This window comes from Schistocerca gregaria, chromosome 8 (genome assembly GCF_023897955.1).
Source record: "Schistocerca gregaria isolate iqSchGreg1 chromosome 8, iqSchGreg1.2, whole genome shotgun sequence".
Classification (NCBI taxonomy): Eukaryota; Metazoa; Arthropoda; class Insecta; order Orthoptera; family Acrididae; genus Schistocerca; species Schistocerca gregaria.
This window is the reverse complement of record NC_064927.1, coordinates 164567041-164588088: the sequence shown is the minus strand read 5'-3', so window position 1 is coordinate 164588088 and position 21048 is coordinate 164567041. Positions and strand designations below refer to the sequence as shown.

Genomic DNA, 21048 nt, shown 5'->3' with positions numbered 1-21048 from the left:
TATCTTGCCTCATTGCTACAACCGTTTATCGGAAAGACTGATCATCATATTAAGAACTCCATGCACTTCATCGAAAAACTGAAGGGGATTACTATAAGCCCCAGTGATATCCTTGTTAGCTTTGATGTTGTATCCTTGTTTACTACGGTTCCGGTGAACGAAACTCTGGCTTACATATCTGACATATTTCCTACTGATATAGTAGCCTTGTTCCAGCACTGCCTATCTACGACTTATTTCCAGTATAATAATGAGTTCTATGAACAAATTGATGGAGTGGCTATGGGTAGCCCCCTAAGTCCAGTCGCTGCTAATATTTTTATGGAATTTTTTGAGCAACAGGCACTTCAGTCAGCCAGAAAAAGTCCTTTGAAGTGGTATCGGTATGTGGACGATACTTTTGTGATATGGAATCACGGAGAAGAGCAACTGAACGAATTTCTGAAGCATTTGAACAGCATTAATTCAAAAATTCAATTTACCATGGAGACAGAGAGTAATGGACAGATTAATTTTCTGGACGTTTCAGTAATTAAACGAGCAGATGGTACTCTTGGTCACAAAGTATACAGAAAAGATACGCATACCGACCGTTATCTTCATAAGAGTTCAAATCATCATCCCAGGCAGAAGAGAGGTGTCATCAAAACACTGGTGGACAGGGCCAATAGAATTTGTGAGCCAGCGTATTTACAAGAGGAACTAAATCATTTGCGGACAGTTTTTCGGAAAAATGGATATACTGATAAGGAGATAGATCGTGCACTCCACCCTAGGAAGAAAATGTCCGAAAACATGCAAAAACAACAACCTTCAGCAGGGAAAGTTTTTCTTCCTTACATCCATAATATTACGGACCGTATCGGAAAAGTGCTAGCCAAGTTTAGAATTGAAACAATCTACAGACCAACTAAGAAGATTAGTGAATGTTTAAGATCGGCGAAGGATGCACTACACCCTTTAGCTACTCCGGGTGTTTACAAAATTCCGTGTAGTTGCGGGAAAGTTTACATTGGAACAACTAAAAGAAGTATCAATACTCGCCTGACAGAACACAAGAGGAACTGCCGATTGGGACACACGGATAAGTCAGCTGTAGCAGAACATGTTTTCGAAGACGGAGACCATGAGATAAAATTTAGCGAGACAAGCGTGCTGGCTAAGACATCGCATTATCATGCACGTATGTATAGAGAGGCGATAGAGATTTTTAAACACCACAATAATTTTAACAAGAAAGAAGAAGGTTTGAAGTTAGATAAAATATGGCGATCAACCTTGCATCAAAGATGTGACAATCGATTACCTTCGATGGAGAGTAATGACGCCAGTCAGAGATAGTTTTACTGTTGACATCACGTGACGAGTGGTGGTGCCCTCTACCCGCTCTATATATACAGGACCTCCGCGGCTTGGTAGCCAGTCGTAGACTCGCCTCGGAAGATGTTGTCCACAGCTGGCAACGAAACGTCAGGGAGAAGAAGTTCTACTGTTCGACCACGGCCTCTCAGCCCGGAAGTTTTAACTACTGACGATGCCGGCCGTGAAAGCCTACACGCTATGATTCCTTTATGAGAGAATTTAAAGATAACTTAGTTTGAAAAACATATCAAGTACAAAAAGTTGTCTAAAATTTTTGTGAGAGAATTTCAGTTTGTCATGGATTACCAGAACATTTTATCACAGAATTTCAAAATAAAATAAGTTGTGATACTACATTATATTGACAAAATATATCTGAAAATGCCAAAAGAGTATTTCAGAGTTGGCAATATACGTCACATGTTCAAATAATATCAGAAGATTTAGTGAGAAAATTTGAGGAGAATATATATTGGCCTGAATTATCAGAGGACTGTCTGATATAATTTTATGAAGGAATTTCAAAACAGAATAAACTGGGAGAATATATCACCATTTCAGAATTTATCTGGAAAATTTATGAGATGATTTCTAGATAAAATAATTTCGGATCTTGTACCAGGTGATCAAGATTTCTCTAAACGTTTTACAACAGGTTTAAAGATAAGATTAATTGGGATAAGATTTCAAGCTCTCAAAATTTATTACAACCTTTCATACAAAAATTAATGAAACCTTATGAAACATTATCTACTACAGAAGGTGATTGTCCTATTTGCTAAATTGATGAAAATTGTCAATTTGTAATAACAAATTGTAATCAAGTGTTTTGTGAAGAATATATTGATAAATGGCTAGTAGATCTTTCTTCTTGTAGAGTGTGTAGAAATGTTGTTAAAAATTTATAGGATCACTCAATTTTAATGCAGCGAGAGCTGAAGGAGTCTAAGGCTGTGACAAAGTCTGAGCATATCTTTAATTAACCTTTTACCTGTGTAATCATAGCCGAGATTAAAATAACTCTCCCAGTAAACAATTCGTAACTTTTCTTTCATTCTTTGATATAAATTTATTGAACTTGTATTATATCACAATCTTAAAATTTCTCCAAAATTGGGATGTCTATTTTCAATTCCATACAATTGCCTCTGTAAACTTCTTCTTTATTCTCTAAATACATAATAATTATAATAAAATTTTGCATCAGGTAATTTTAAAAGAACAAAAGTTGGTCTTCAATTGTGATAGAATGTTTTGGGATCAACATAAGGTTGCAATATATCGATTTCTCCGTTTCTTCCTCATACTGTTTTTAAATTATTGTCCTGTTCCTAAACTAGTGTACTATTTCTGTGAATTATTACATGTAGGTTTTGTATGTAATCTTCTCCAAACTTAATTAAATTTTCTAAGTGGATTACTAGGCTTTAATACATTTCTTTTATTTTATATTCTCCAAGTTTATGGATTTATGTTGAAGTTAGTCATCCTCATCCTCAAATCGTGGGTCTGCTAACTGAAGAATATAGACCATGTTCATCGACACATTTTGACGAATTTTTTACATATTTAGGTAAGACCAAAGTGGAAAAATATTTGTTTAACATGGTCTTTAATTGGTTTCCTGGGATGGGCACATCCTAACTAGTTAGAAACTTGATTTGCACCAAACCATGGTTTATTCTTTTAATCAATAATGAACATTTGCATATATTTATATGTAAGTTTTTTATTGATAATATCTATGATCAGCTCCAACTAATAACAATAAATTTCATTACAGATATACATTTTTAATTATACAAAATTTTAAGTGTATGTGAAAAGGTTTATGAAAATACTAGTTGGAAATAGAAAGAGGAAAGCAATAAATTATTAAATGATTTAGGTGTTTTGAATATTCCAACAACAGTGATGGTGTATTAAGAGAATCATGAACTTTATTTCAGTTAACACACGATCTTGAGATTAATGATGAACTAAGTGACAATATAAAATAAATTATATATTAAGACCCAGATCTGATGTAAGAGATGTAAGTACTGGTTCTGGAAGAAATTGTTATAAATGGGATAAGAAAAATGTAAAATGGCAGTATAAGGGAGCAAATAAGGTATTAGAAGTAACAGAGGTAGTATTTCGTTTAGGACAAAAATATATTGATATTCTGTGTTTTTCATAATAGGAAAACATCTGGTACTTTAATTACAAGTAAAAGATGAGCACATAATTTTGAAATAATACTCATCATTGTGCAAAGGACCAGACAGAAAAGGGAATGTGTTGGGTCATGCATTTTTTCCAAGTATAAATACCAATCCAAAAGAATGAACAAAAATGAATGTGGTACATTCTGATGTGAGTATAAAAAATAGCAAACAAATCTGTTTGAAGTTTTGGTTTGTGAAAATGGTCATACATTAGGTTTACAGCAACAGATATTGATGGTGTAGTAATATATCAATACTATAATTTTTCACTTTTAGAATAACTCAAGATGAAAATGTTAGTCAAAACTTCTAAGCTACAAAGACACTGACAACAACACCGCCACTGATTACAAAAAAGAAATCCATTAGTATTTTCTGAACCAGTTGAATATATATCAGATTAAATGGTTCGATCATATTATTTGTGAATGGTATTAAATGAGGTTTTTTGTCAGATGTGGGTGTGGAATGGGTTATGATGTAAATCTCAATTAATTACTGATCGGTTAACATTTTTACCGTAACATAGATAAAATGTGTCAATGACCAAATGGTGAACTTGCATTATTTGATGACAATTTCATATATATGATAAATGAGAATTTATTACAATTTATCACAGGATGTTCATTACCACTATTTTATGCAGGATGTATCAAGATTTTAAATTAAAATGTGTAGTAAACAAATAGTCAGGTAAAACATATATATATTTTAATGGTTTTATGCAAGCAGAGCTGGTGACAGTAGTTTCAAAAATAAAATGTGTGGCACCATAAACAGATGGTTATGTGGATTGCTTACAGGAGTATATTCTGTGTTTCAGTACAATAATGGATTGTTGTAACTTTTCTAGTGTATACTTTCTTTGAATGTAATGAATTCACACAAAACGTAGATTGAGCTAGTACAGCTGATTTATGTTTATTTGTCATTCATCACAACAAACCATCAGCATTAATACCTGAGGTAAAAAATACAATAAAAGATATATTGCAAAAGCTATAGAATTTTACTTCTTCCTAATGAAATAAATTGTATAAATACAGCAAAACTGGGAAGTCAAATGATAACTTTTCTTCAGAGAAGTACAGAAGAGTTGGTTACAGAGAAATGTGCAGACAATGTATAAATGATTATCACAGAAGAGTATTTAGAAGCTAACAAAATGCTAGATTTGTTACTGGTAAGTTTGATCATCATGTGAGTGTTACAGAAATGCTTCAGGAACTCGGGTGGGTGTCTGTAGAGGAAAGGAAGCGTTCTTTTCGTGAATCGCTACTGAGGAAATTTAGAGAACCAGCATTTGAGGCTGACTGTAGTACAATTTTCCTGCTGCCAACTTGTAGATATAGATGTTAACAAATTCTTTGTGTGAATGGAAAAATGTTTCTTATATTATTATAAAAATCATTTAAAATGAATTCTAAATGAAGAACATCCACAAATATTGTTATCAATGAGAAATGATGAACAACAGGCCACCAACAACACACTTAAAAATGTGTTGGTTCACAAGAAATTAAAGATTTAGGTAGTTTTCCTCAAAACCTTAATCTAACAACCAATATTCATGTAAGTGATGTACTCAAGAAAATGTTAAAAATAATAAAACACAATTTAAATTTACTTTATAATTTTTTTTCTTAAACAGAAGTGTAAAATTGGGCAACTCACGATTGCCAACTTTGTGCTTCTTGTAGAAAAAATTATGTTACTATTTGCAACTGACTGAGTAGAAATGAATTAATTAATTTAATTATATCACATAATTTGCCTGTTCCTATTTGGACTCTCAATAACACAAGAGTAGTTGAAAATTAGTGCTAAAAATGTTGGTATTAGAGGCTGAAGTGGATTAAACTAATTTGAATTAATTACTTGAATTATTTTAGGTTTTCCGTTTCATCAAGAAATATTCCAATAACGAAAAGAAGACAAAAACGTATACCTAATACAAATTATTTTTACAGTTTTAATGCGAATGTTTTTGAAAAAAACTTAACGACCAAGACACAAAGTTGAGCATTGATTTCAGCCCAGATAAACCTTTCACAAAGCGAATTAGTCTATTCTCACAATTTTCCTCGTCGCTGGCTCTGGTTCATCGTTCAAACCTTGCCTAATATAATGTAACGTAGCTACAGTTAGATGTTCGAATGGCTATGCAAATAGCCATTGGTCCGGGATGAAGGAGAAAATGTCAGTCCACATTCCTAGCTCAGATACGATCGGAGTGGAAAGACCCCTCCAAACAATGATTATGCTCACGACCTTTTCAGACATATTTCTTACTTCTGTAAGATATTTATCAACATATTAGAGTTCACTAAAATTTCCCACACCTGTAGTTCGATCATGGTGTAGCAATTGTTATAGCCATTGTGGTTATTTACCTGTACAGTAGAGAACGCCAATAAATCAGAAAGGGCAGTGATACAAACATTAACAATTTTCAGCTTTAATACACAATTAAGACAGCACTATTCAGTCAACAACAATGTCTACTTTTGCCCTGTACGCACTGCATACCACATTACAACTATGTAACCTCCTTTCGTACCAGACATTCGTCGTTTCGCAATTGATATTAACGCTACTAGTTCTTGATTAGTACTGTTATTCACATTGTGATCAATTATACTTAAATCTTGTCTGAAAACACTTTTAATTCCGTTTAGCATATTAAAATAATCATTATCGCTTTACTAGTATGATACAAAAAAGTCCTGTACGTGTAAAACACGCGTGCGATGTAAGAGAGGGCCTGACAGTTGAAACAAATAAATATGACAAAACATTATGAAAATTTGATAAATTTACACTCTGTTCACTCACTTCTGGTAGATACTGGAAATTTTGCAACATTTAGAAACTCGCTACACGCTTTTTGTTTCTCTTGGATTTACCGTTCTATGTCTCACCAAGTGCTGGTGGGCTCACACGGTGAAGGATATTAAACGCTCGAACGAGATTTTCACTCTGCAAAGGAGTGTGCGCTGATATGAAACTTCCTGACAGATTAAAACTGTGTGCCGGACCGAGACTCGAACTCGGGACCTTTGCCTTTCGCGGGCAAGTGCTCTACCATCTGAGTTAGCCAAGCACGACTCATACCCCGTCCTCACAGCTTTACTTCTGCCAGTACCTCGTCTCCTGCCTTCCAAACTTTACAGAAGCTCTCCTGCGAACCTTGCAGAACTAGCACTACTGAAAGAAAGGATTGGAAGGTAGGACGCGAGGTACTGGCAGAAGTAAAGCTGTGAGGACGGGGTGTGAGTCGTGCTTGGGTAGCTCAGCTGGTAGAGCACTTGCCCGCGAAAGGCAAAGGTCCCGACTTCGAGTCTCGGTCCGGCACACAGTTTTAATCTGCCAAGAAGTTTGATATTGAACGCTGCTCGTAGAGGCTACCAGCTGAATCATTTCAATCAGTTTGTCTAGTCTCCCTACACGCGATCTGCGAAAAGTGATTTTAGTTTTGATTACGCTTATCTTTCAAGCACTAATGTGGTACATGAATGTCTCTTGTGCAGGCAGCGTCCACGTCCGCGTCGTCGCGTACGGAACCACAGGTTGCTGGAGACCCAGTCGCGATCGCTGAAACTCTTGAGAAAGAACTGATGGAAGCTGGAGAGGTAAGGATCGGTCGAGGCACGCCAAGTAAGTAAACTGCGCATTATCTACCAGCTGTGTGTGGTTTCTGTGTAAGTTGAACAACCTTCCGCTTCCTGTACTTTACCCCTGCTTCATTCGGAATTTCACAGCGTGTATTCCTGTTAACACTGTTTAATGACATGAAATGTCCACGATGAAGCTCGGAAGAGATATCCATTAAGGTCTAATGCGTGTGTGGAAATGGACAAGTTCCAAAACGGTTCTGGGTAAGTATTGTGCTCCATGGTGATAATAGTAGCTTCACGATCCTCCGTAAAAGGACTGTAACTGTGCAGAAAAACTACTGGTCTGGTACGAGTCGCTGATTGCCCTTCAAGCTATTTAAAATACGATTCTGGTACCTGGAAAATATAAAAACACCCAGGACGCAATTCGCATAATAACGATGCATGCTGGTTCACAGTAACAAGACACATCCCTGCAGGCTGCTGTCTCGTTTTTCATTCATTTAATGACGTCATGTTTTAGTCCATAGACCACTTCAAAAGTAACGATATCACGTTCACTGAGCGCTGCCACCGAAAGCAACATCTGCTCAAAAGCTCCGATGAGTGGCAAACATGAAATTAGACGGGGATCCTTCAATTTTAACAAGTCCATCCGGAGTATGTCGTCCGGGAAGAGCACCAGTATCACCTCCCTCGCTGAGGCGGCCGCATAAGACCTTTGGCGGGACGGATTCTGGCACACAAAATGACAGTCCCGCGAGAGGCCCTGCAACTGGGCAGTCCACTGCCTGTAAGATTGTCCAACGAATTTGTGGTAGCTCAAAAAAATATTGTGGGCTGCGGGGACGTACACCTGGGAGTCAAAATAAGGCCATGAACTGAGCTTGTTCTGTTCTTAAGGGAGGCTGTGAGGTTCAGCATCCGGGTTCAGGTGTTTTACCGGCTCATACAACTCAGACCTGGCATAAGCTAACAATAATGCATGCTGCTGCTTATTACCAGAGATGCTGTGAACCCAAGATCTGTTGCTACACCCGCACAGTGCAGTTGCCCCACTATCCGGGAGAGACGCCTGGAAACCTCTGGCGACGCAGTAGGCAATGCGGCCACCCTGTCCGTCATGGTTTGAATAGCGTGCTGCAAGTGTTACAGGGTGATCAGAACCTGTGAAGTCATATCCAAGGTTTCAGCCACGGACCACACGAAGTATTTGCTCGAGGAAGGCACTCACAAGTTCCTAACAAGTGCTATCGGCGCACACGTAAGTCTTAAATAAGCCTCGTTGCCGCTAAAGAATCCGCCATAGGCATCACTAAAATCACAAATTTAAAAAAAAAATACAATTTATTGGGAAAAAATGGTGGTGGTCCAGACTGCTCTAAGCACCGGTATCTCTAATACCCAGTAGCACGTCCTCTTGCATTGATGCATGTCTGTATTCGTCGTGGCATAATATCCACAAGTTCATCAAGGTACTGCTTGTCTAGATTGTCCCACGCCTCAATGGCGATTCGGCGTATATCCCGGAGAGTGGTTGGTGGGTCATATCGCCCATAAACACCCCTTTTCAATCTATCCCAGGCATGTTCGATAGGGTTCATGTCTGGGGAACATGCTGGCCACTCTAGTCGAGGGATGTCGTTATCCTGAAGGAAGTCATTCACAAGATGTGTACGAAGGGGGTAGCGAATTGTCGTCCATGAAGACGAATGCCTCGCTAATATGCTGCCGATATTGTTGCACTATCGGTCAGGAGATGGCATTTACGTATCGTACAGCCGTTAAGATGCCTTCCATGACCACCAGTGGCGTACGTCGGTCCCACATAATGCCACCCCAAAACAGAAGGGAACTTCCACCTTGCTGCACTCGCTGGACAATGTGTCTAAGGCTTTCAGCGTGACCTGGTTGCCTCAAAACACGTCTCCAACGATTGTCTGGTTGAAGGCATATGCCACACTCATCGGTAAAGAGAACGTGATGCCAATCCTGAGCGGTCCATTCGGCATGTTGTTGGGCCCAACCGTACCGCACTGCATGGTTTCATGGTTGTAAAGATGGCCCCGCCATGGACGTCGGGAGTGAAGTTGCGCGTCATGCAGCCTACTGGGCACAGTTTGAGTTGTAACACGACGTCCTATGGCTGCACGAAAAGAATTATTTAAGATGGTGGTGTTGCTGTCAGGGTTCTTCCGAGGCATAGTCCGTAGGTAGTGATCATCCACTGCAGTAGTAGCCATTGGGCGGACTGAGCGAGGGATGTTGTCGACAGTTCCTGTCGCTCTGTATCTCCTCCATGTCCAAACATTATCGGTTTGGTTTCCTCCGAGAAACGTGGACAAGTCCCTTGTTGAGAGCCTTTCCTGGCAAAGTTACAATGCGGACGTGATTGAACTGCACTACTGACAGTCTAGGCATGGTTGAACTACAGACAACACGTTCCGTGTCCCTCCTTCCTGGTGGAATGACTGGAACTGATTGGCTATAGGACACCCTCCGTCTAATAGGCGCTACTCATGCATGGTTGTTTACATCTTTGGGCGGGTTTAGTGACATCTCTGGAAAGTCAAAAGAACTGTCTCTTTGATACAACATCTACAGTCAACGTCCATCTTCAGGAGTTCTGGGAACTGGGGTGATGCAAAACTTTTTTTGATTTGTGATCGTCCACGGATCGCTACCCTTGGTTGCGCTGCTAGGGCCGCCTGGTGGAACTGCTGCAAAACTGTTTTCTCGTGCAGAGAGGTTGCGTGGCATGTAGGCAACCCGCAGCGTTGTTGTGCCACATGGATTGCACAGCAGTACAGATGGGAACGCCGCAGCATTTCACGTAGGTTGGACACATGCTAGGATGTTCTGATAATGGTAAGACTACTTCTCACCATAAGCTAGGAAACGGTAGGAGACGAGGTACTGGCAGAAGTAAAGTTGTGAGGACGGGGAGTCAGTCGTGCTTGGGTAGCTCAGATGTTAGGGCAGTTGCCCGTGAAAGGCAAAGGTCCCAAGTTCGAGTCTCCTTCCGGCACACAGTTTTAATCTGCCAGAAAAGTTTCAAGGACACGCAGTGTTAAGACAGTAACATCCAGTAGGCTTGAAGCTGAAGGTGGTGATCAACAACGATGGAAGCCCTCAGTTACTGGTGTACAGCGATAGTGAGGCTGGCCCACCCCAGCCCAGATTCAAACCTGGAGCCGCTAGGGAAGTGGCTATCAGCAAGAGGTTGTCACTCAGAGGGAGACCCAGTGGTGTGAAGGTGCCAAGACGTCTGTAAGGTGTCCGCAACTTGCTCTGGAGACGAAGTCCTCGGTAGATGATTGGATACTTCATCTGGCACTACAGTAATATCCACCTAAAATTCAGCACATGGAGATGTCAGTCGTCAACATCACTCACTCACTTTGGTATGATCATGTACACAGAACTTCGGTGACCATCTGAGTACGTCTGGGAGTGAGCGACAGCTTTTTTTATAGGTGTGTGTGGGGAGGGGCGGGGGTATTTATGACAATCTGCTGGACAATACGTCCCCAACGGCAACGCCTTCACTCCCGAATAGACAAAGTCCCTCTGAAAAAAATACAGACAGGACGGGCTGCGATTGTGTACTCGCTATGCCGTGTTAGAAGCGATGCTTTAGAACTGTATGGGGGAGGGGGGACTTTCTGAATCTAGAACTTGTGCGATTGGTACAGAGATGCGGAACAACCCTTGCGTTGGTGTTCTGACATATCTTTCTAATTGCTCCACGCGGAATGATGTAGAAATTTTACAGGGAAAACGGAAAGGATGCATGTGGTGTGCAATAAAGACACTACGGCCGTGGGAACTGGAGAGTAATGACTCCGTCCGTGGGCGTCGTACAAAAAGGACAATGGCCAGTAGAGCTGTCGAACAAAGACGCCGGCTACGGGTAGCCTATTTGGGCAAGTTCCGCAGCAACCAGCTGTCCGTTCGAGATTACTTCCGAGACAATGCAGTGCACGTTGTATCACCTGTCTTGCAGCGAGTGTTGGGTGCAGGTGAGATCCTTTCAGCTTAGGCAGACTAATTTCACGCAGGAGTTTGTTCACGTATGTAGTTGAACCATTTTTAACACAATACTTGCAAGTTTAGGGGACCACAATCCCAAACCATTATTACTTTTGTATTGTTAGATTCCGTTACCCATTCATTTCATCAGGTGGAAATTCGCAGAAATCCTTCCTCTATTTCGGCAACCCTAATTAATTTTACTCAGTGATGCTAGTTAAGTTTATCAATCAATGTATTTATTACTATCTAATCTTGTCTATGACTAAAAAAAAACAACATTTTTGTGATCCTTAACACGGTCCATAATTCAAGAAAATAATGTCCTGAACTCATTGTTTTTGAGATGCCATGTTCTTGGGGAAAATATTTCATTAATTTGATAATTAGAGAGAGATTTTACGTACTCCGATCAGTGAGTCTAGTTAAATAACACTTTGCATTTAATTCCATTGCTTACCGATTATAGGTCATTGTTTGGAGCGAGTTTTTCTGTTTTCAGGATAGAAATTTATAGTAAAGTACCACCCGCCATGCCTCATTTTTAACACCGCAGTTCCCAAAATAGCCGACTATGCCGAACGTGTAATAGCTCAGTCGACAGAGACCAAAAACCATGGAATAATGGGATTAGTTGGTGTAGTTGGTGTAGTCGGATACTTTTCTACTTTTCTACAGAGGCAGGAGCAGTACCACAAACAACATACTGAAAATTCTGACTGGTGAAGGACGAGTTGTAAGTAGGCTGTTTAGGTTTTTTTATTGGTAACGCCGCCACCACGTAACGCTCTGTATGAAAATCACTGGCTGTGCCGTGTGCAGTCTGTGGCTGGTTTGCATTGTTGTCTGCCATTGTAGTGTTGGGCAGCGGCAGCTGGATGCTAAGAGCGCGTAGCGTTGCGCAGTTGGAGGTGAGCCGCCAGCAGTGGTGGACGTGGGGAGAGAGATGGCGGAATTTTGAGAGCGGGCGATCTGGACGTGTGTCCATCAGAAGGAGTAAATTTATAGTATTGGATATCATGGACTGATATATATATATATATATATATATATATATATATATATATATATATATATATATATATAATGACTTTTGAAAACTATTAAGGTAAATACATTGTTTGTTCTCTATCAAAATCTTTCATTTGCTAACTATGCCTATCAGTAGTTAGTGCCTTCAGTAGTTTGAATCTTTTATTTAGCTGGCAGTAGTGGCGCTCGCTGTATTGCAGTAGTTCGAGTAACGAAGATTTTTGTGAGGTAAGTGATCTGTGAAAGGAATAGGATAATGTTAGTCAGGGCCATTCATTTGTAGGTATTATTGAAAGTCAGACTCCGTTGCGCCAAAAATATTGTGTTTCAGTTTAAGCACAATCTTGTATAATTTTCCTTAGGGGACGTTTCATATGTCGACCCTTAGCCGAGGATACCTCACTGGAGTCTTCTGATTTTTTTCTTGTAGTTTGTGTAATTAGTGTAGATTTTGTTTATTGCTAGCGCGTAATTGTAGACAGAATCTCCTTTGTAGTTACAGTCTTTCATTGTTATACAGTAAAACAGGTGTGGCACGCATGTAAATTTGCACCAAGTATTTCTCAGCTGCGCTTGCAATTAACTAGTTATTATTTTCAGTGCTATGTTAATGTGTTTTCTTATTTTGCTCTTCAAATTGTCCTTTTCTTTGTTGTCGTGTGAAATATTGTGACAATAATGGCGTGTGAAAAACTTAATACTAGGCTCCAAAGTAAACTGAGAAATGACAGTGAAGACGAAAGCAGTGTGTTAGCGCCACCATGTAATGAATTAACTAATGTTCAAAGTAGTAATTTGGTAATTGTAAATAGGGAAATGGAGCGGGTTGCAAACAATGGTGTAGGCAGTGAAACAGTTAGTGTACAGGGAAGCATTATCGATCGATCGGTCGGCAACAGCTCGCCTCAGGATTCCGAAATGACAGGACACAATCTTGCAAACACTGTAGATCCAGGTTTTGCGTCCTCACCGTTTTCTCAGATAAGTCAAGACACACTTTCTGTTTTTCAAACTGCGAATATTGCCAGTTCAAATGCATTGCCGAATAGCACTAAGGAACATGTTTCAGACACCAGTGCACTGTAATTACAATTAATGCAACAAATGGGAGAAAAGCTTCAAAAGTTAGACACAATGGAACAAAATCAGAGACAAACACAGCAAAAGCTTCAAAAGTTAGACACAATGGAACAAAATCAGAGACAAACACAGCAAAAGCTTCAAACGTTAGACACAATGGAACAAAATCAGAGACAAACACAGCAAAAGCTTCAAAAGTTAGACACAATGGAACAAAATCAGAGACAAACACAGCAAAAGCTTCAAAAGTTAGACACAATGGAACAAACTCTTCGAAAGTTAGACACAATGGAACAACACCAGAGACAAACACAGCAACAGTTGGACACAATGGAACATAATCTTCAAAAGTTAGACACAATGGAACAAAATCTTCGGAAGTTAGACACCACACTTGAACAAACACGTGAAGATTTAACTACTGAGTTACATAACATTGAATCGAAATGTCAAAAAATCTGTAATGATGTAAAAACACAAATTTGTGAGCATTTTCAACCTATTTTTTCGCGGCATGAAAATGCATTACAGAATCACGAAGCAGCCATAAAGGAACTGCAAACTATTGTTCATGAAAATCACGAGATCTTGAGGGCTAAAACTGACTCAGTTGCATCTAACGATTCGGTTACGCTACTTGCAAAAACTCAGGAAAACTTAAAGGACACAGTAGATACTCTGAAAATTGGTTCAGAAAGGCACATGGAGAAAATTAGTTCATTATCAGATAAAGTAGTCGAACTTTCGGATCAGCTAAATAATTTATTTACGAAGGTAGATGATAATTGGAAAAGGGCACAGGTCATCCCCGTTTTCAAGAAGGGACGTCGAACAGATGTGCAGAACTATAGACCTATATCTCTAACGTCGATCAGTTGTAGAATTTTGGAACAAGTATTATGTTCAAGTATAATGTCTTTTCTGGAGACTAGAAATCTAGTCTGTAGGAATCAGCATGGGTTTCGAAAAAGACGGTCGTGTGAAACCCAGCTCGCGCTATTCGTCCACGAGACTCAGAGGGCCTTAGACACGGCTGCACAGCTAGATGCCGTGTTTCTTGACTTCCGCAAGGCGTTTGACACAGTTCCCCACAGTCGTTTAATGAACAAAGTAAGAGCATACGGACTATCAGATCAATTGTGTGATTGGATTGAGGAGTTCCTAGATAACAGAACGCAGCATGTCATTCTCAATCGAAGTAAGAGTGATTTCAGGTGTGCCGCAGGGGAGTATCATAGGACCGTTGCTATTCACAATATACATAAATGACCTGGTGGATGACATCGGAAGTTCACTGAGGCTTTTTGCAGATGATGCTGTGGTGTATCGAGAGGTTGCATCAATGGAAAATTGTACTGAAATGCAGGAGGATCTGCAGCGAATTGACGCATGGTGCACGGAATGGCAATTGAATCTCAATGTAGACAAGTGTAATGTGATGCGAATACATAGAAAGATAGGTCCCTTATCATTTAGCTACAAAATAGCAGGTCAGCAACTGGAAGTAGTTAATTCCATAAATTATCTGGGAGTACTCATTAGGAGTGATTTAAAATGGAATGATCATATAAAGTTGATCGTCGGTAAAGCAGATGCCAGACTGAGATTCATTGGAAGAATCTTAAGGAAATGCAATCCGACAACAAAGGAAGTAGGTTACAGTACGCTTGTTCGCCCAATGCTTGAATACTGCTCAGCAGTGTGGGATCCGCACCAGGTAGGGTTGATAGAGGAGATGGAGAGGATCCAGCGGAGGGCGGCGCGCTTCGTTACGGGATCGTTTGGTAATTGCGAAAGCGTTACGGAGATGATAGATAAACTCCAGTGGAAGACTCTGCAGGAGAGACGCTCAGTAGCTCGGTACGGGCTTTTGTTAAAGTTTCGAGAACATACCTTCACCGAAGAGTCAAGCAGTATATTGCTCCCTCCTACGTATATCTCGCGAAGAGACCATGAGGATAAAATCAGAGAGATTAGAGCCCACACAGAAGCATACCGACAATCCTTCTTTCCACGTACAATACGAGACTGGATTAGAAGGGAGAACCGATAGAGGTACTCAGGGTACCCTCCGCCACACACCGTCAGGTGGCTTGCGGAGTATGGATGTAGATGTAGAGTAGATGTACATAATCTGAATGACACAACACCGGTAGTCTTTAATGATACAGAAGAGTACGAACAAATTAGGAAATTCAAACAAAATCAGAATCAAATTAATACGCAACACCAAAGAGAAATCCGGGAAGTACAAGATCAGTTGACGCAGGTAATACAAAAATTACATATCTCAGAGGACACTCGCGCTCCAACACGGGAAGAGGAACTTAGAAATACGGAAAAGCCACAAAATAATAACACAGTGCATTTCGGAAATCATGAAAGAAATTGGCAAGGTGCACCGAATTTTGAGATGGAACCGCCGACACGACGTAACAATGACCGACATGCGACCCGCCGACATGATGATTTTGACTATAAGCTGTTCATTACTGCGCGTAAATTCAAAACATTTAAGAATTCTGGCAACGACATGCATCCACAAGCGTGGCTCCATCAATTCTCTCATTGTTTTCCTCCCAACTGGTCATTAGAGCACAGATTAGAATTTATGTGTGGCTACTTGGAGAATGAGCCAAGGGTAATAATACGATCGGTCATTCACGATTGTCACAGTGAAGGAGAATTTTATCATGCCTTCCTCTCAGCATATTGGTCTCAAGCTACACAAGACCGAGTAAAACATAGCATCGTGATGATGAAACACTTTGAACAATCTGAATTTTCCAGTCTCGTCAAATATTTTGAAGACATGTTACATAAGAATCAATATCTTTCAAACCCATATGGCCCTTCAGAACTCATTCGCATTTGCATAATGAAATTGCCTGAACATTTAAGGAATATTATATTGGCAGGGCGTTGCAAAGACGACATTGAAGCTTTTCAGGGACTCTTACAAGAATTAGAAATTGACACAGACAGTCGCGGAATGCGAAAACAGGAAAACAATCACTACAGTTCACATCCGTCACAATTCCGTGACGACAGAAACAATAACTGGACACGATAAGGCTATTCTCAGAACACAAATCGTGACCAAAACAGACACCACCCGTATGACAACCGTTGGAATAGTAATAGTAACAGAGAAAGATCGTTTTTCCAAAGTATTGAATGTAACAGAGACAACCATAGAAACAGACAATATGGAAACCAGTATAATTATTGTCAAGGGAGACAGAATAACTTAAGACGCAACGGTCCAGCGCGCAGTTACTATTCAGGGAGAAATTCTCCACCACTTAACCGACAAGAAAGAAACTACAGGAACTACCGACATGACGACAGACGATATGATCGTAACGACAGACCTGAATTGCATCAGAACTGGCGGGATTCAAACAGAGCAGGACCCTCTCGACAAGGTGGATTTGTAGAAGTTAGGTCTCCTAATCCCAATAACGGCGCGCGCCAACAAAGAGGCAGACAATGACTCGCACCGCAGGCAGCCTCGTGCGCCGGCTGGCTCTGCGAAAAATAACATAGACGCTAACCTTGAGAAAAAATTCCAGTATTCTCTACCGACGTATGCCACATGATAATTGCGTTCAAGTTGGAACTCTGAGTACTAGGAAGAGTAAAGGTTTACACCACATTTCACATGTAAAACCGTTTATTGAAAGATAATCTGCTTTTTAACTTTGTCTTTGCCATAAAATTTTTCACTTCACGCTACTAGTACAATTTGTCAGACTTAGAATCTGTTAACATTCAACCATGTTTGAAGTTAAATATCCAGTCAAGAACCAAGAGAACTTATTTAAACAGAAATTACGAATGCATTGTTATAGTGAACAGACGTCACAGTGTTATTGTGCGTGTACATTCTTGCTTGTTAGTTGCACGATTACGTTACGACTATAAGGCTGACATACTTAGAACAGTTACCAGTACTGCTAATGAGATTTTAATGCAACATTTTGGTTTACTTGAAAATAAATTCTGGATTTAAAGTACTTTCTGTGAGATACAAGATGATTCAGTGGTTAGTTTATGTGACAGCTACACGATTTTATCACGACGCTACTAATGAGTGACAATTTACAATGTTGCTTTTGCACTGTATCTGTTTTATATCTGCCCAGTTTTTCTGTATTATTCTGGAAAGTAAAACATGTTTTAGTAGTAACTTTGTGGTATAGCTACAATGATACAGCCTTTTCTGTAGCACAACAATACGTTACAGTACAGTACTTACTTCATCACGGCAATAAGCGTAGTAACTACGATATCTATACGCAAAGCATTTCACTTTTGTTTATCATGAGGTAAGTACATTGACTTCTGTAGAACTTAGCTTTCGGAGGACGATAACTACGACACTTCCACAGAGATTATCTTACAACACGACGCACAGTTTAGCGCTACAGTACGCGTATTTGAGTGACTAATTTTGTACTTAAAACATTTATTTTTAAAGATATTTGAAATACAATGATACAAAGGTTTTCCGTTATACATTTCATTCCATTGCTGTAATCTGTAACATCTGAGGATATAATTACATTAATCCTCAGGGGGGTACACGCTTACTTTGTGTACCATGTGTTTTTGCAAGCACAAGGAGCCCTAGCTAATATGGTATTTACTTATACAACTTTAAACATGGGTACCATATTTCTCTAAAACATAAATTACACGGCTATCTGGTCATTTAACTGAGAGAGACAAACATTTATTTTACTACATCAGTGACAGATGTTTGCGTAATTACACCGTTGGATAACGTCACACTTATGAAATTGTATTTGTCTGTACTTTGTGAACTGTCCATATTTTTTTCGGAACCATTGTTATACTATGAGAGGTTTGAATGATGTATTTGGTATGGGTCATGATTTTTAAAGTACTTTTGAGGCAGATGACACTTGACATGAGCAGAGAATTTTTTTTTAGGTTTTGAAATTATTGGAGGAAGCTACGACGATTTTGAGAGTTGACTGAGGTGTTATGATGTTATTTTTACGATGACTATGTGTATTATGCTGTTGTGGTATGTTTATGATCAATAAGCTGATGCTATATGAGTTATTTGATTATGCTACGTATCTGTTGTGATGAAATATTGAAGAAGTGTCGACGAATAAGGTAAGGAATAATGAGTAGTGGTTAGGGACTCTGGTTTGTGAAAAAGGTTGTTGGAAACCAAGAATCGTACTTTAAGAGTTATGAAATGTATGTAAATGCGTGAATGTATTACAATGCCGACGAAAATTTTTTGGACACTATTATATGAATAGGATTTTGTTTCTACAGATGTGTAACGCAAATTCTTGACCTGTGAAATATTTTTATATGAGACTGCCACTGTAGCGGAAACTGCTGTCGTAAATATTTCAGTAAGAAAGGTAAGTGAGCTTAACGTAATGCGTTTTGGGCGCCCAGCTGAGAGGTAGTCGTCTGACAAAAGAAAGCCATTAGGTGAAAAAAAGAGGGCATTATTCTCGCTATTGACATTCCTTCGTAGAAAGCATCGCAAAAACGACACGCTCATTACTTGGAAAAGATACTTATTTACTTCGCACACCTGATAATGACAAGCGTCTTTCTACGAGAGTTGAGAGAATTTGTACTAACTTATGTAATGTCACATGACTATCGAATGATATTTTTATGCTTTGCCTTTCATAGTTGCTTATTTCATTTGATATCTGGTTTTATAAAATAAAATTAAGTGCATTAGCTAATGTGAACACTTTCTGTCAACAGATCTATTAAATAATTATTTTATGATCCACATTCTTCAAAAAGGAGCTCTTGGAATGGAAAGAGCAATAAGAAGCGACTAATAACAGTAACTGTATATATAATTTTCTTTTCAAGTACTTGGTAATTTGTTGTAGCATTAGTTTTTATGGTGCACCACTTTAATTTCATAGACATTAAGATGTGAATATACATTTCCCTTATCTGCATTGTTGTCTTTAGTGTACTATTTTTTTTCTGTTTGTGGGTTTGTCATGTTTAGATATAAGTTATTACATTTACTGCTGCTTTCTTTGCTTACTTGGATTTTTTGTCATTGCTGTTTGTGTTAATTGTTTTGCGCTGCTGCATTGCCTCGTCCCTTAGTTTAGCATCTGAGCTCAGTAGATTTTAAGTTAGCTTAAGAGGGGGTAGACTATATAAGAAAATAACTATGATGAATTGGAAGAAATGCATTGAGAAGCTATAAGAAAATGGTTTGGCCAAAAAAGTAGTGTATAGTGGAGAAAAACTATTTTTGAGAGAGGATGTGAGCATAATACAGAAAGCAGGCTTCGATATGACTTTTTGGAAATAATGAAGAGTGAAGGGAGATCTCCGAGAAGTAAAGAAAGTTTTGTTTGCAAAATACTGCAGTAAAACAAACCCTGTCCTTTCTTTGTGTTATCCCACTATGTGTTTGTGTACCCGTGTGTATTTGTTTTCTTCCTGTCTCTATGTACTGTTTCATAGAATTTTTTCTCTTCTAATACTAAGCTACATTCACTATGATGAGGAATACAGTTATCCTCAAATATAATTTGCATTAATAACATGTTATTTACTTCGTAAAGATGTTTACACATTATTTATTCTGTTTTATTCTAATGCTCATGTGTGAAGTTGATGTTTCAAAAGTTATTCTGATCTTTATGTATGTACTTATGTCACAATTTTTGTAACACTGATGTATTTGTTATTTCGATTCTTTTGTAATGCCCCTATTACTACAAATATTATCTGTATTGTTATGTTCTTTTATAATGTATTTTGTACCTTTGTTATTGTATTCTTATGTTATGAAATTTATAATTGTATAGACACCAGATCTTCAAATTAAGTATCATTTCACTGCACACATTTCTGTGAGAAGTTGGGACTGTTAGTGTTTGCACATGTGTTGATAATTCAGCAAGGGACTGGTTAACAGCATTGCTGGTTCTAAGGACAATTCCAAAAACTTTGTGCGTGCACAAGTGGTGGTTTATGGACTTGCTATATTGTCCACAAGACTCTTCGATGGTGATTGTGCACCTCTACAGTCGCAACAGTTGGCTGCTGGCCGTCTCTACATGGACTACAGTGGGTTTGCATCTTTGATGGCCCACCAATACCATTATTTCTACAAGGACTGCAGTGGGTCTGCACCTCTGGTGGCCCACCAGTACCATAATCTCTACTACGACTACAGTGGGTCTGCTCCGTGATGACCTACCTACCAATATTCTTCAAAACTTCGACTGACTCTGCTGTGGGTTTGCTCTGTTGTGGCCCATTACCTGTCTGCATGTCAAGAGTCAGCACTGTCTTTCCGTTGAAAGGACAACACTACTTCGTCAAGACTGCATGGAAATCCACTACTTCCGTGTGCATTTTATTTTGCTACACAGACTTTTAGAAAAACACTGCAATTTTACTTTGATGAATGATCAGGACTGTCTTTATGGACTGTGAGAAAATTTTAGCTTTTGACCAACATTGTATCAATAAGTGTGTGCATAAGACTTCTTTGTTATTGTAATTGTGAAAAAAATTCATAACAAATTTGTATTGGCCAGTGCCCAAAACTATTTGTAAATTTTTTGTGGGGAGCATGGGGGCTATGTAAGTTGGCTGTGGGGAGCATGGAGGCTATGTTAGTTGGCTGTTTAGGTTTTCTTATTGGTAACGCCGCCACCACGTAA

At 39.1% G+C, this 21048-nt stretch overlaps 1 protein-coding gene across 1 annotated transcript in view; it reads left to right on the top strand.

Annotated features, from left to right (window-relative positions):
* The window catches only part of LOC126285093 (trichohyalin-like), a 189180-nt gene that overhangs the window by 94381 nt on the left and 73751 nt on the right, over positions 1-21048 (top strand). The window contains exon 6 of the mRNA XM_049984417.1: positions 7106-7207. Within this exon, the coding sequence (XP_049840374.1) occupies positions 7106-7207 (102 nt within the window). The remainder of the gene's footprint in view (positions 1-7105; positions 7208-21048) is intronic.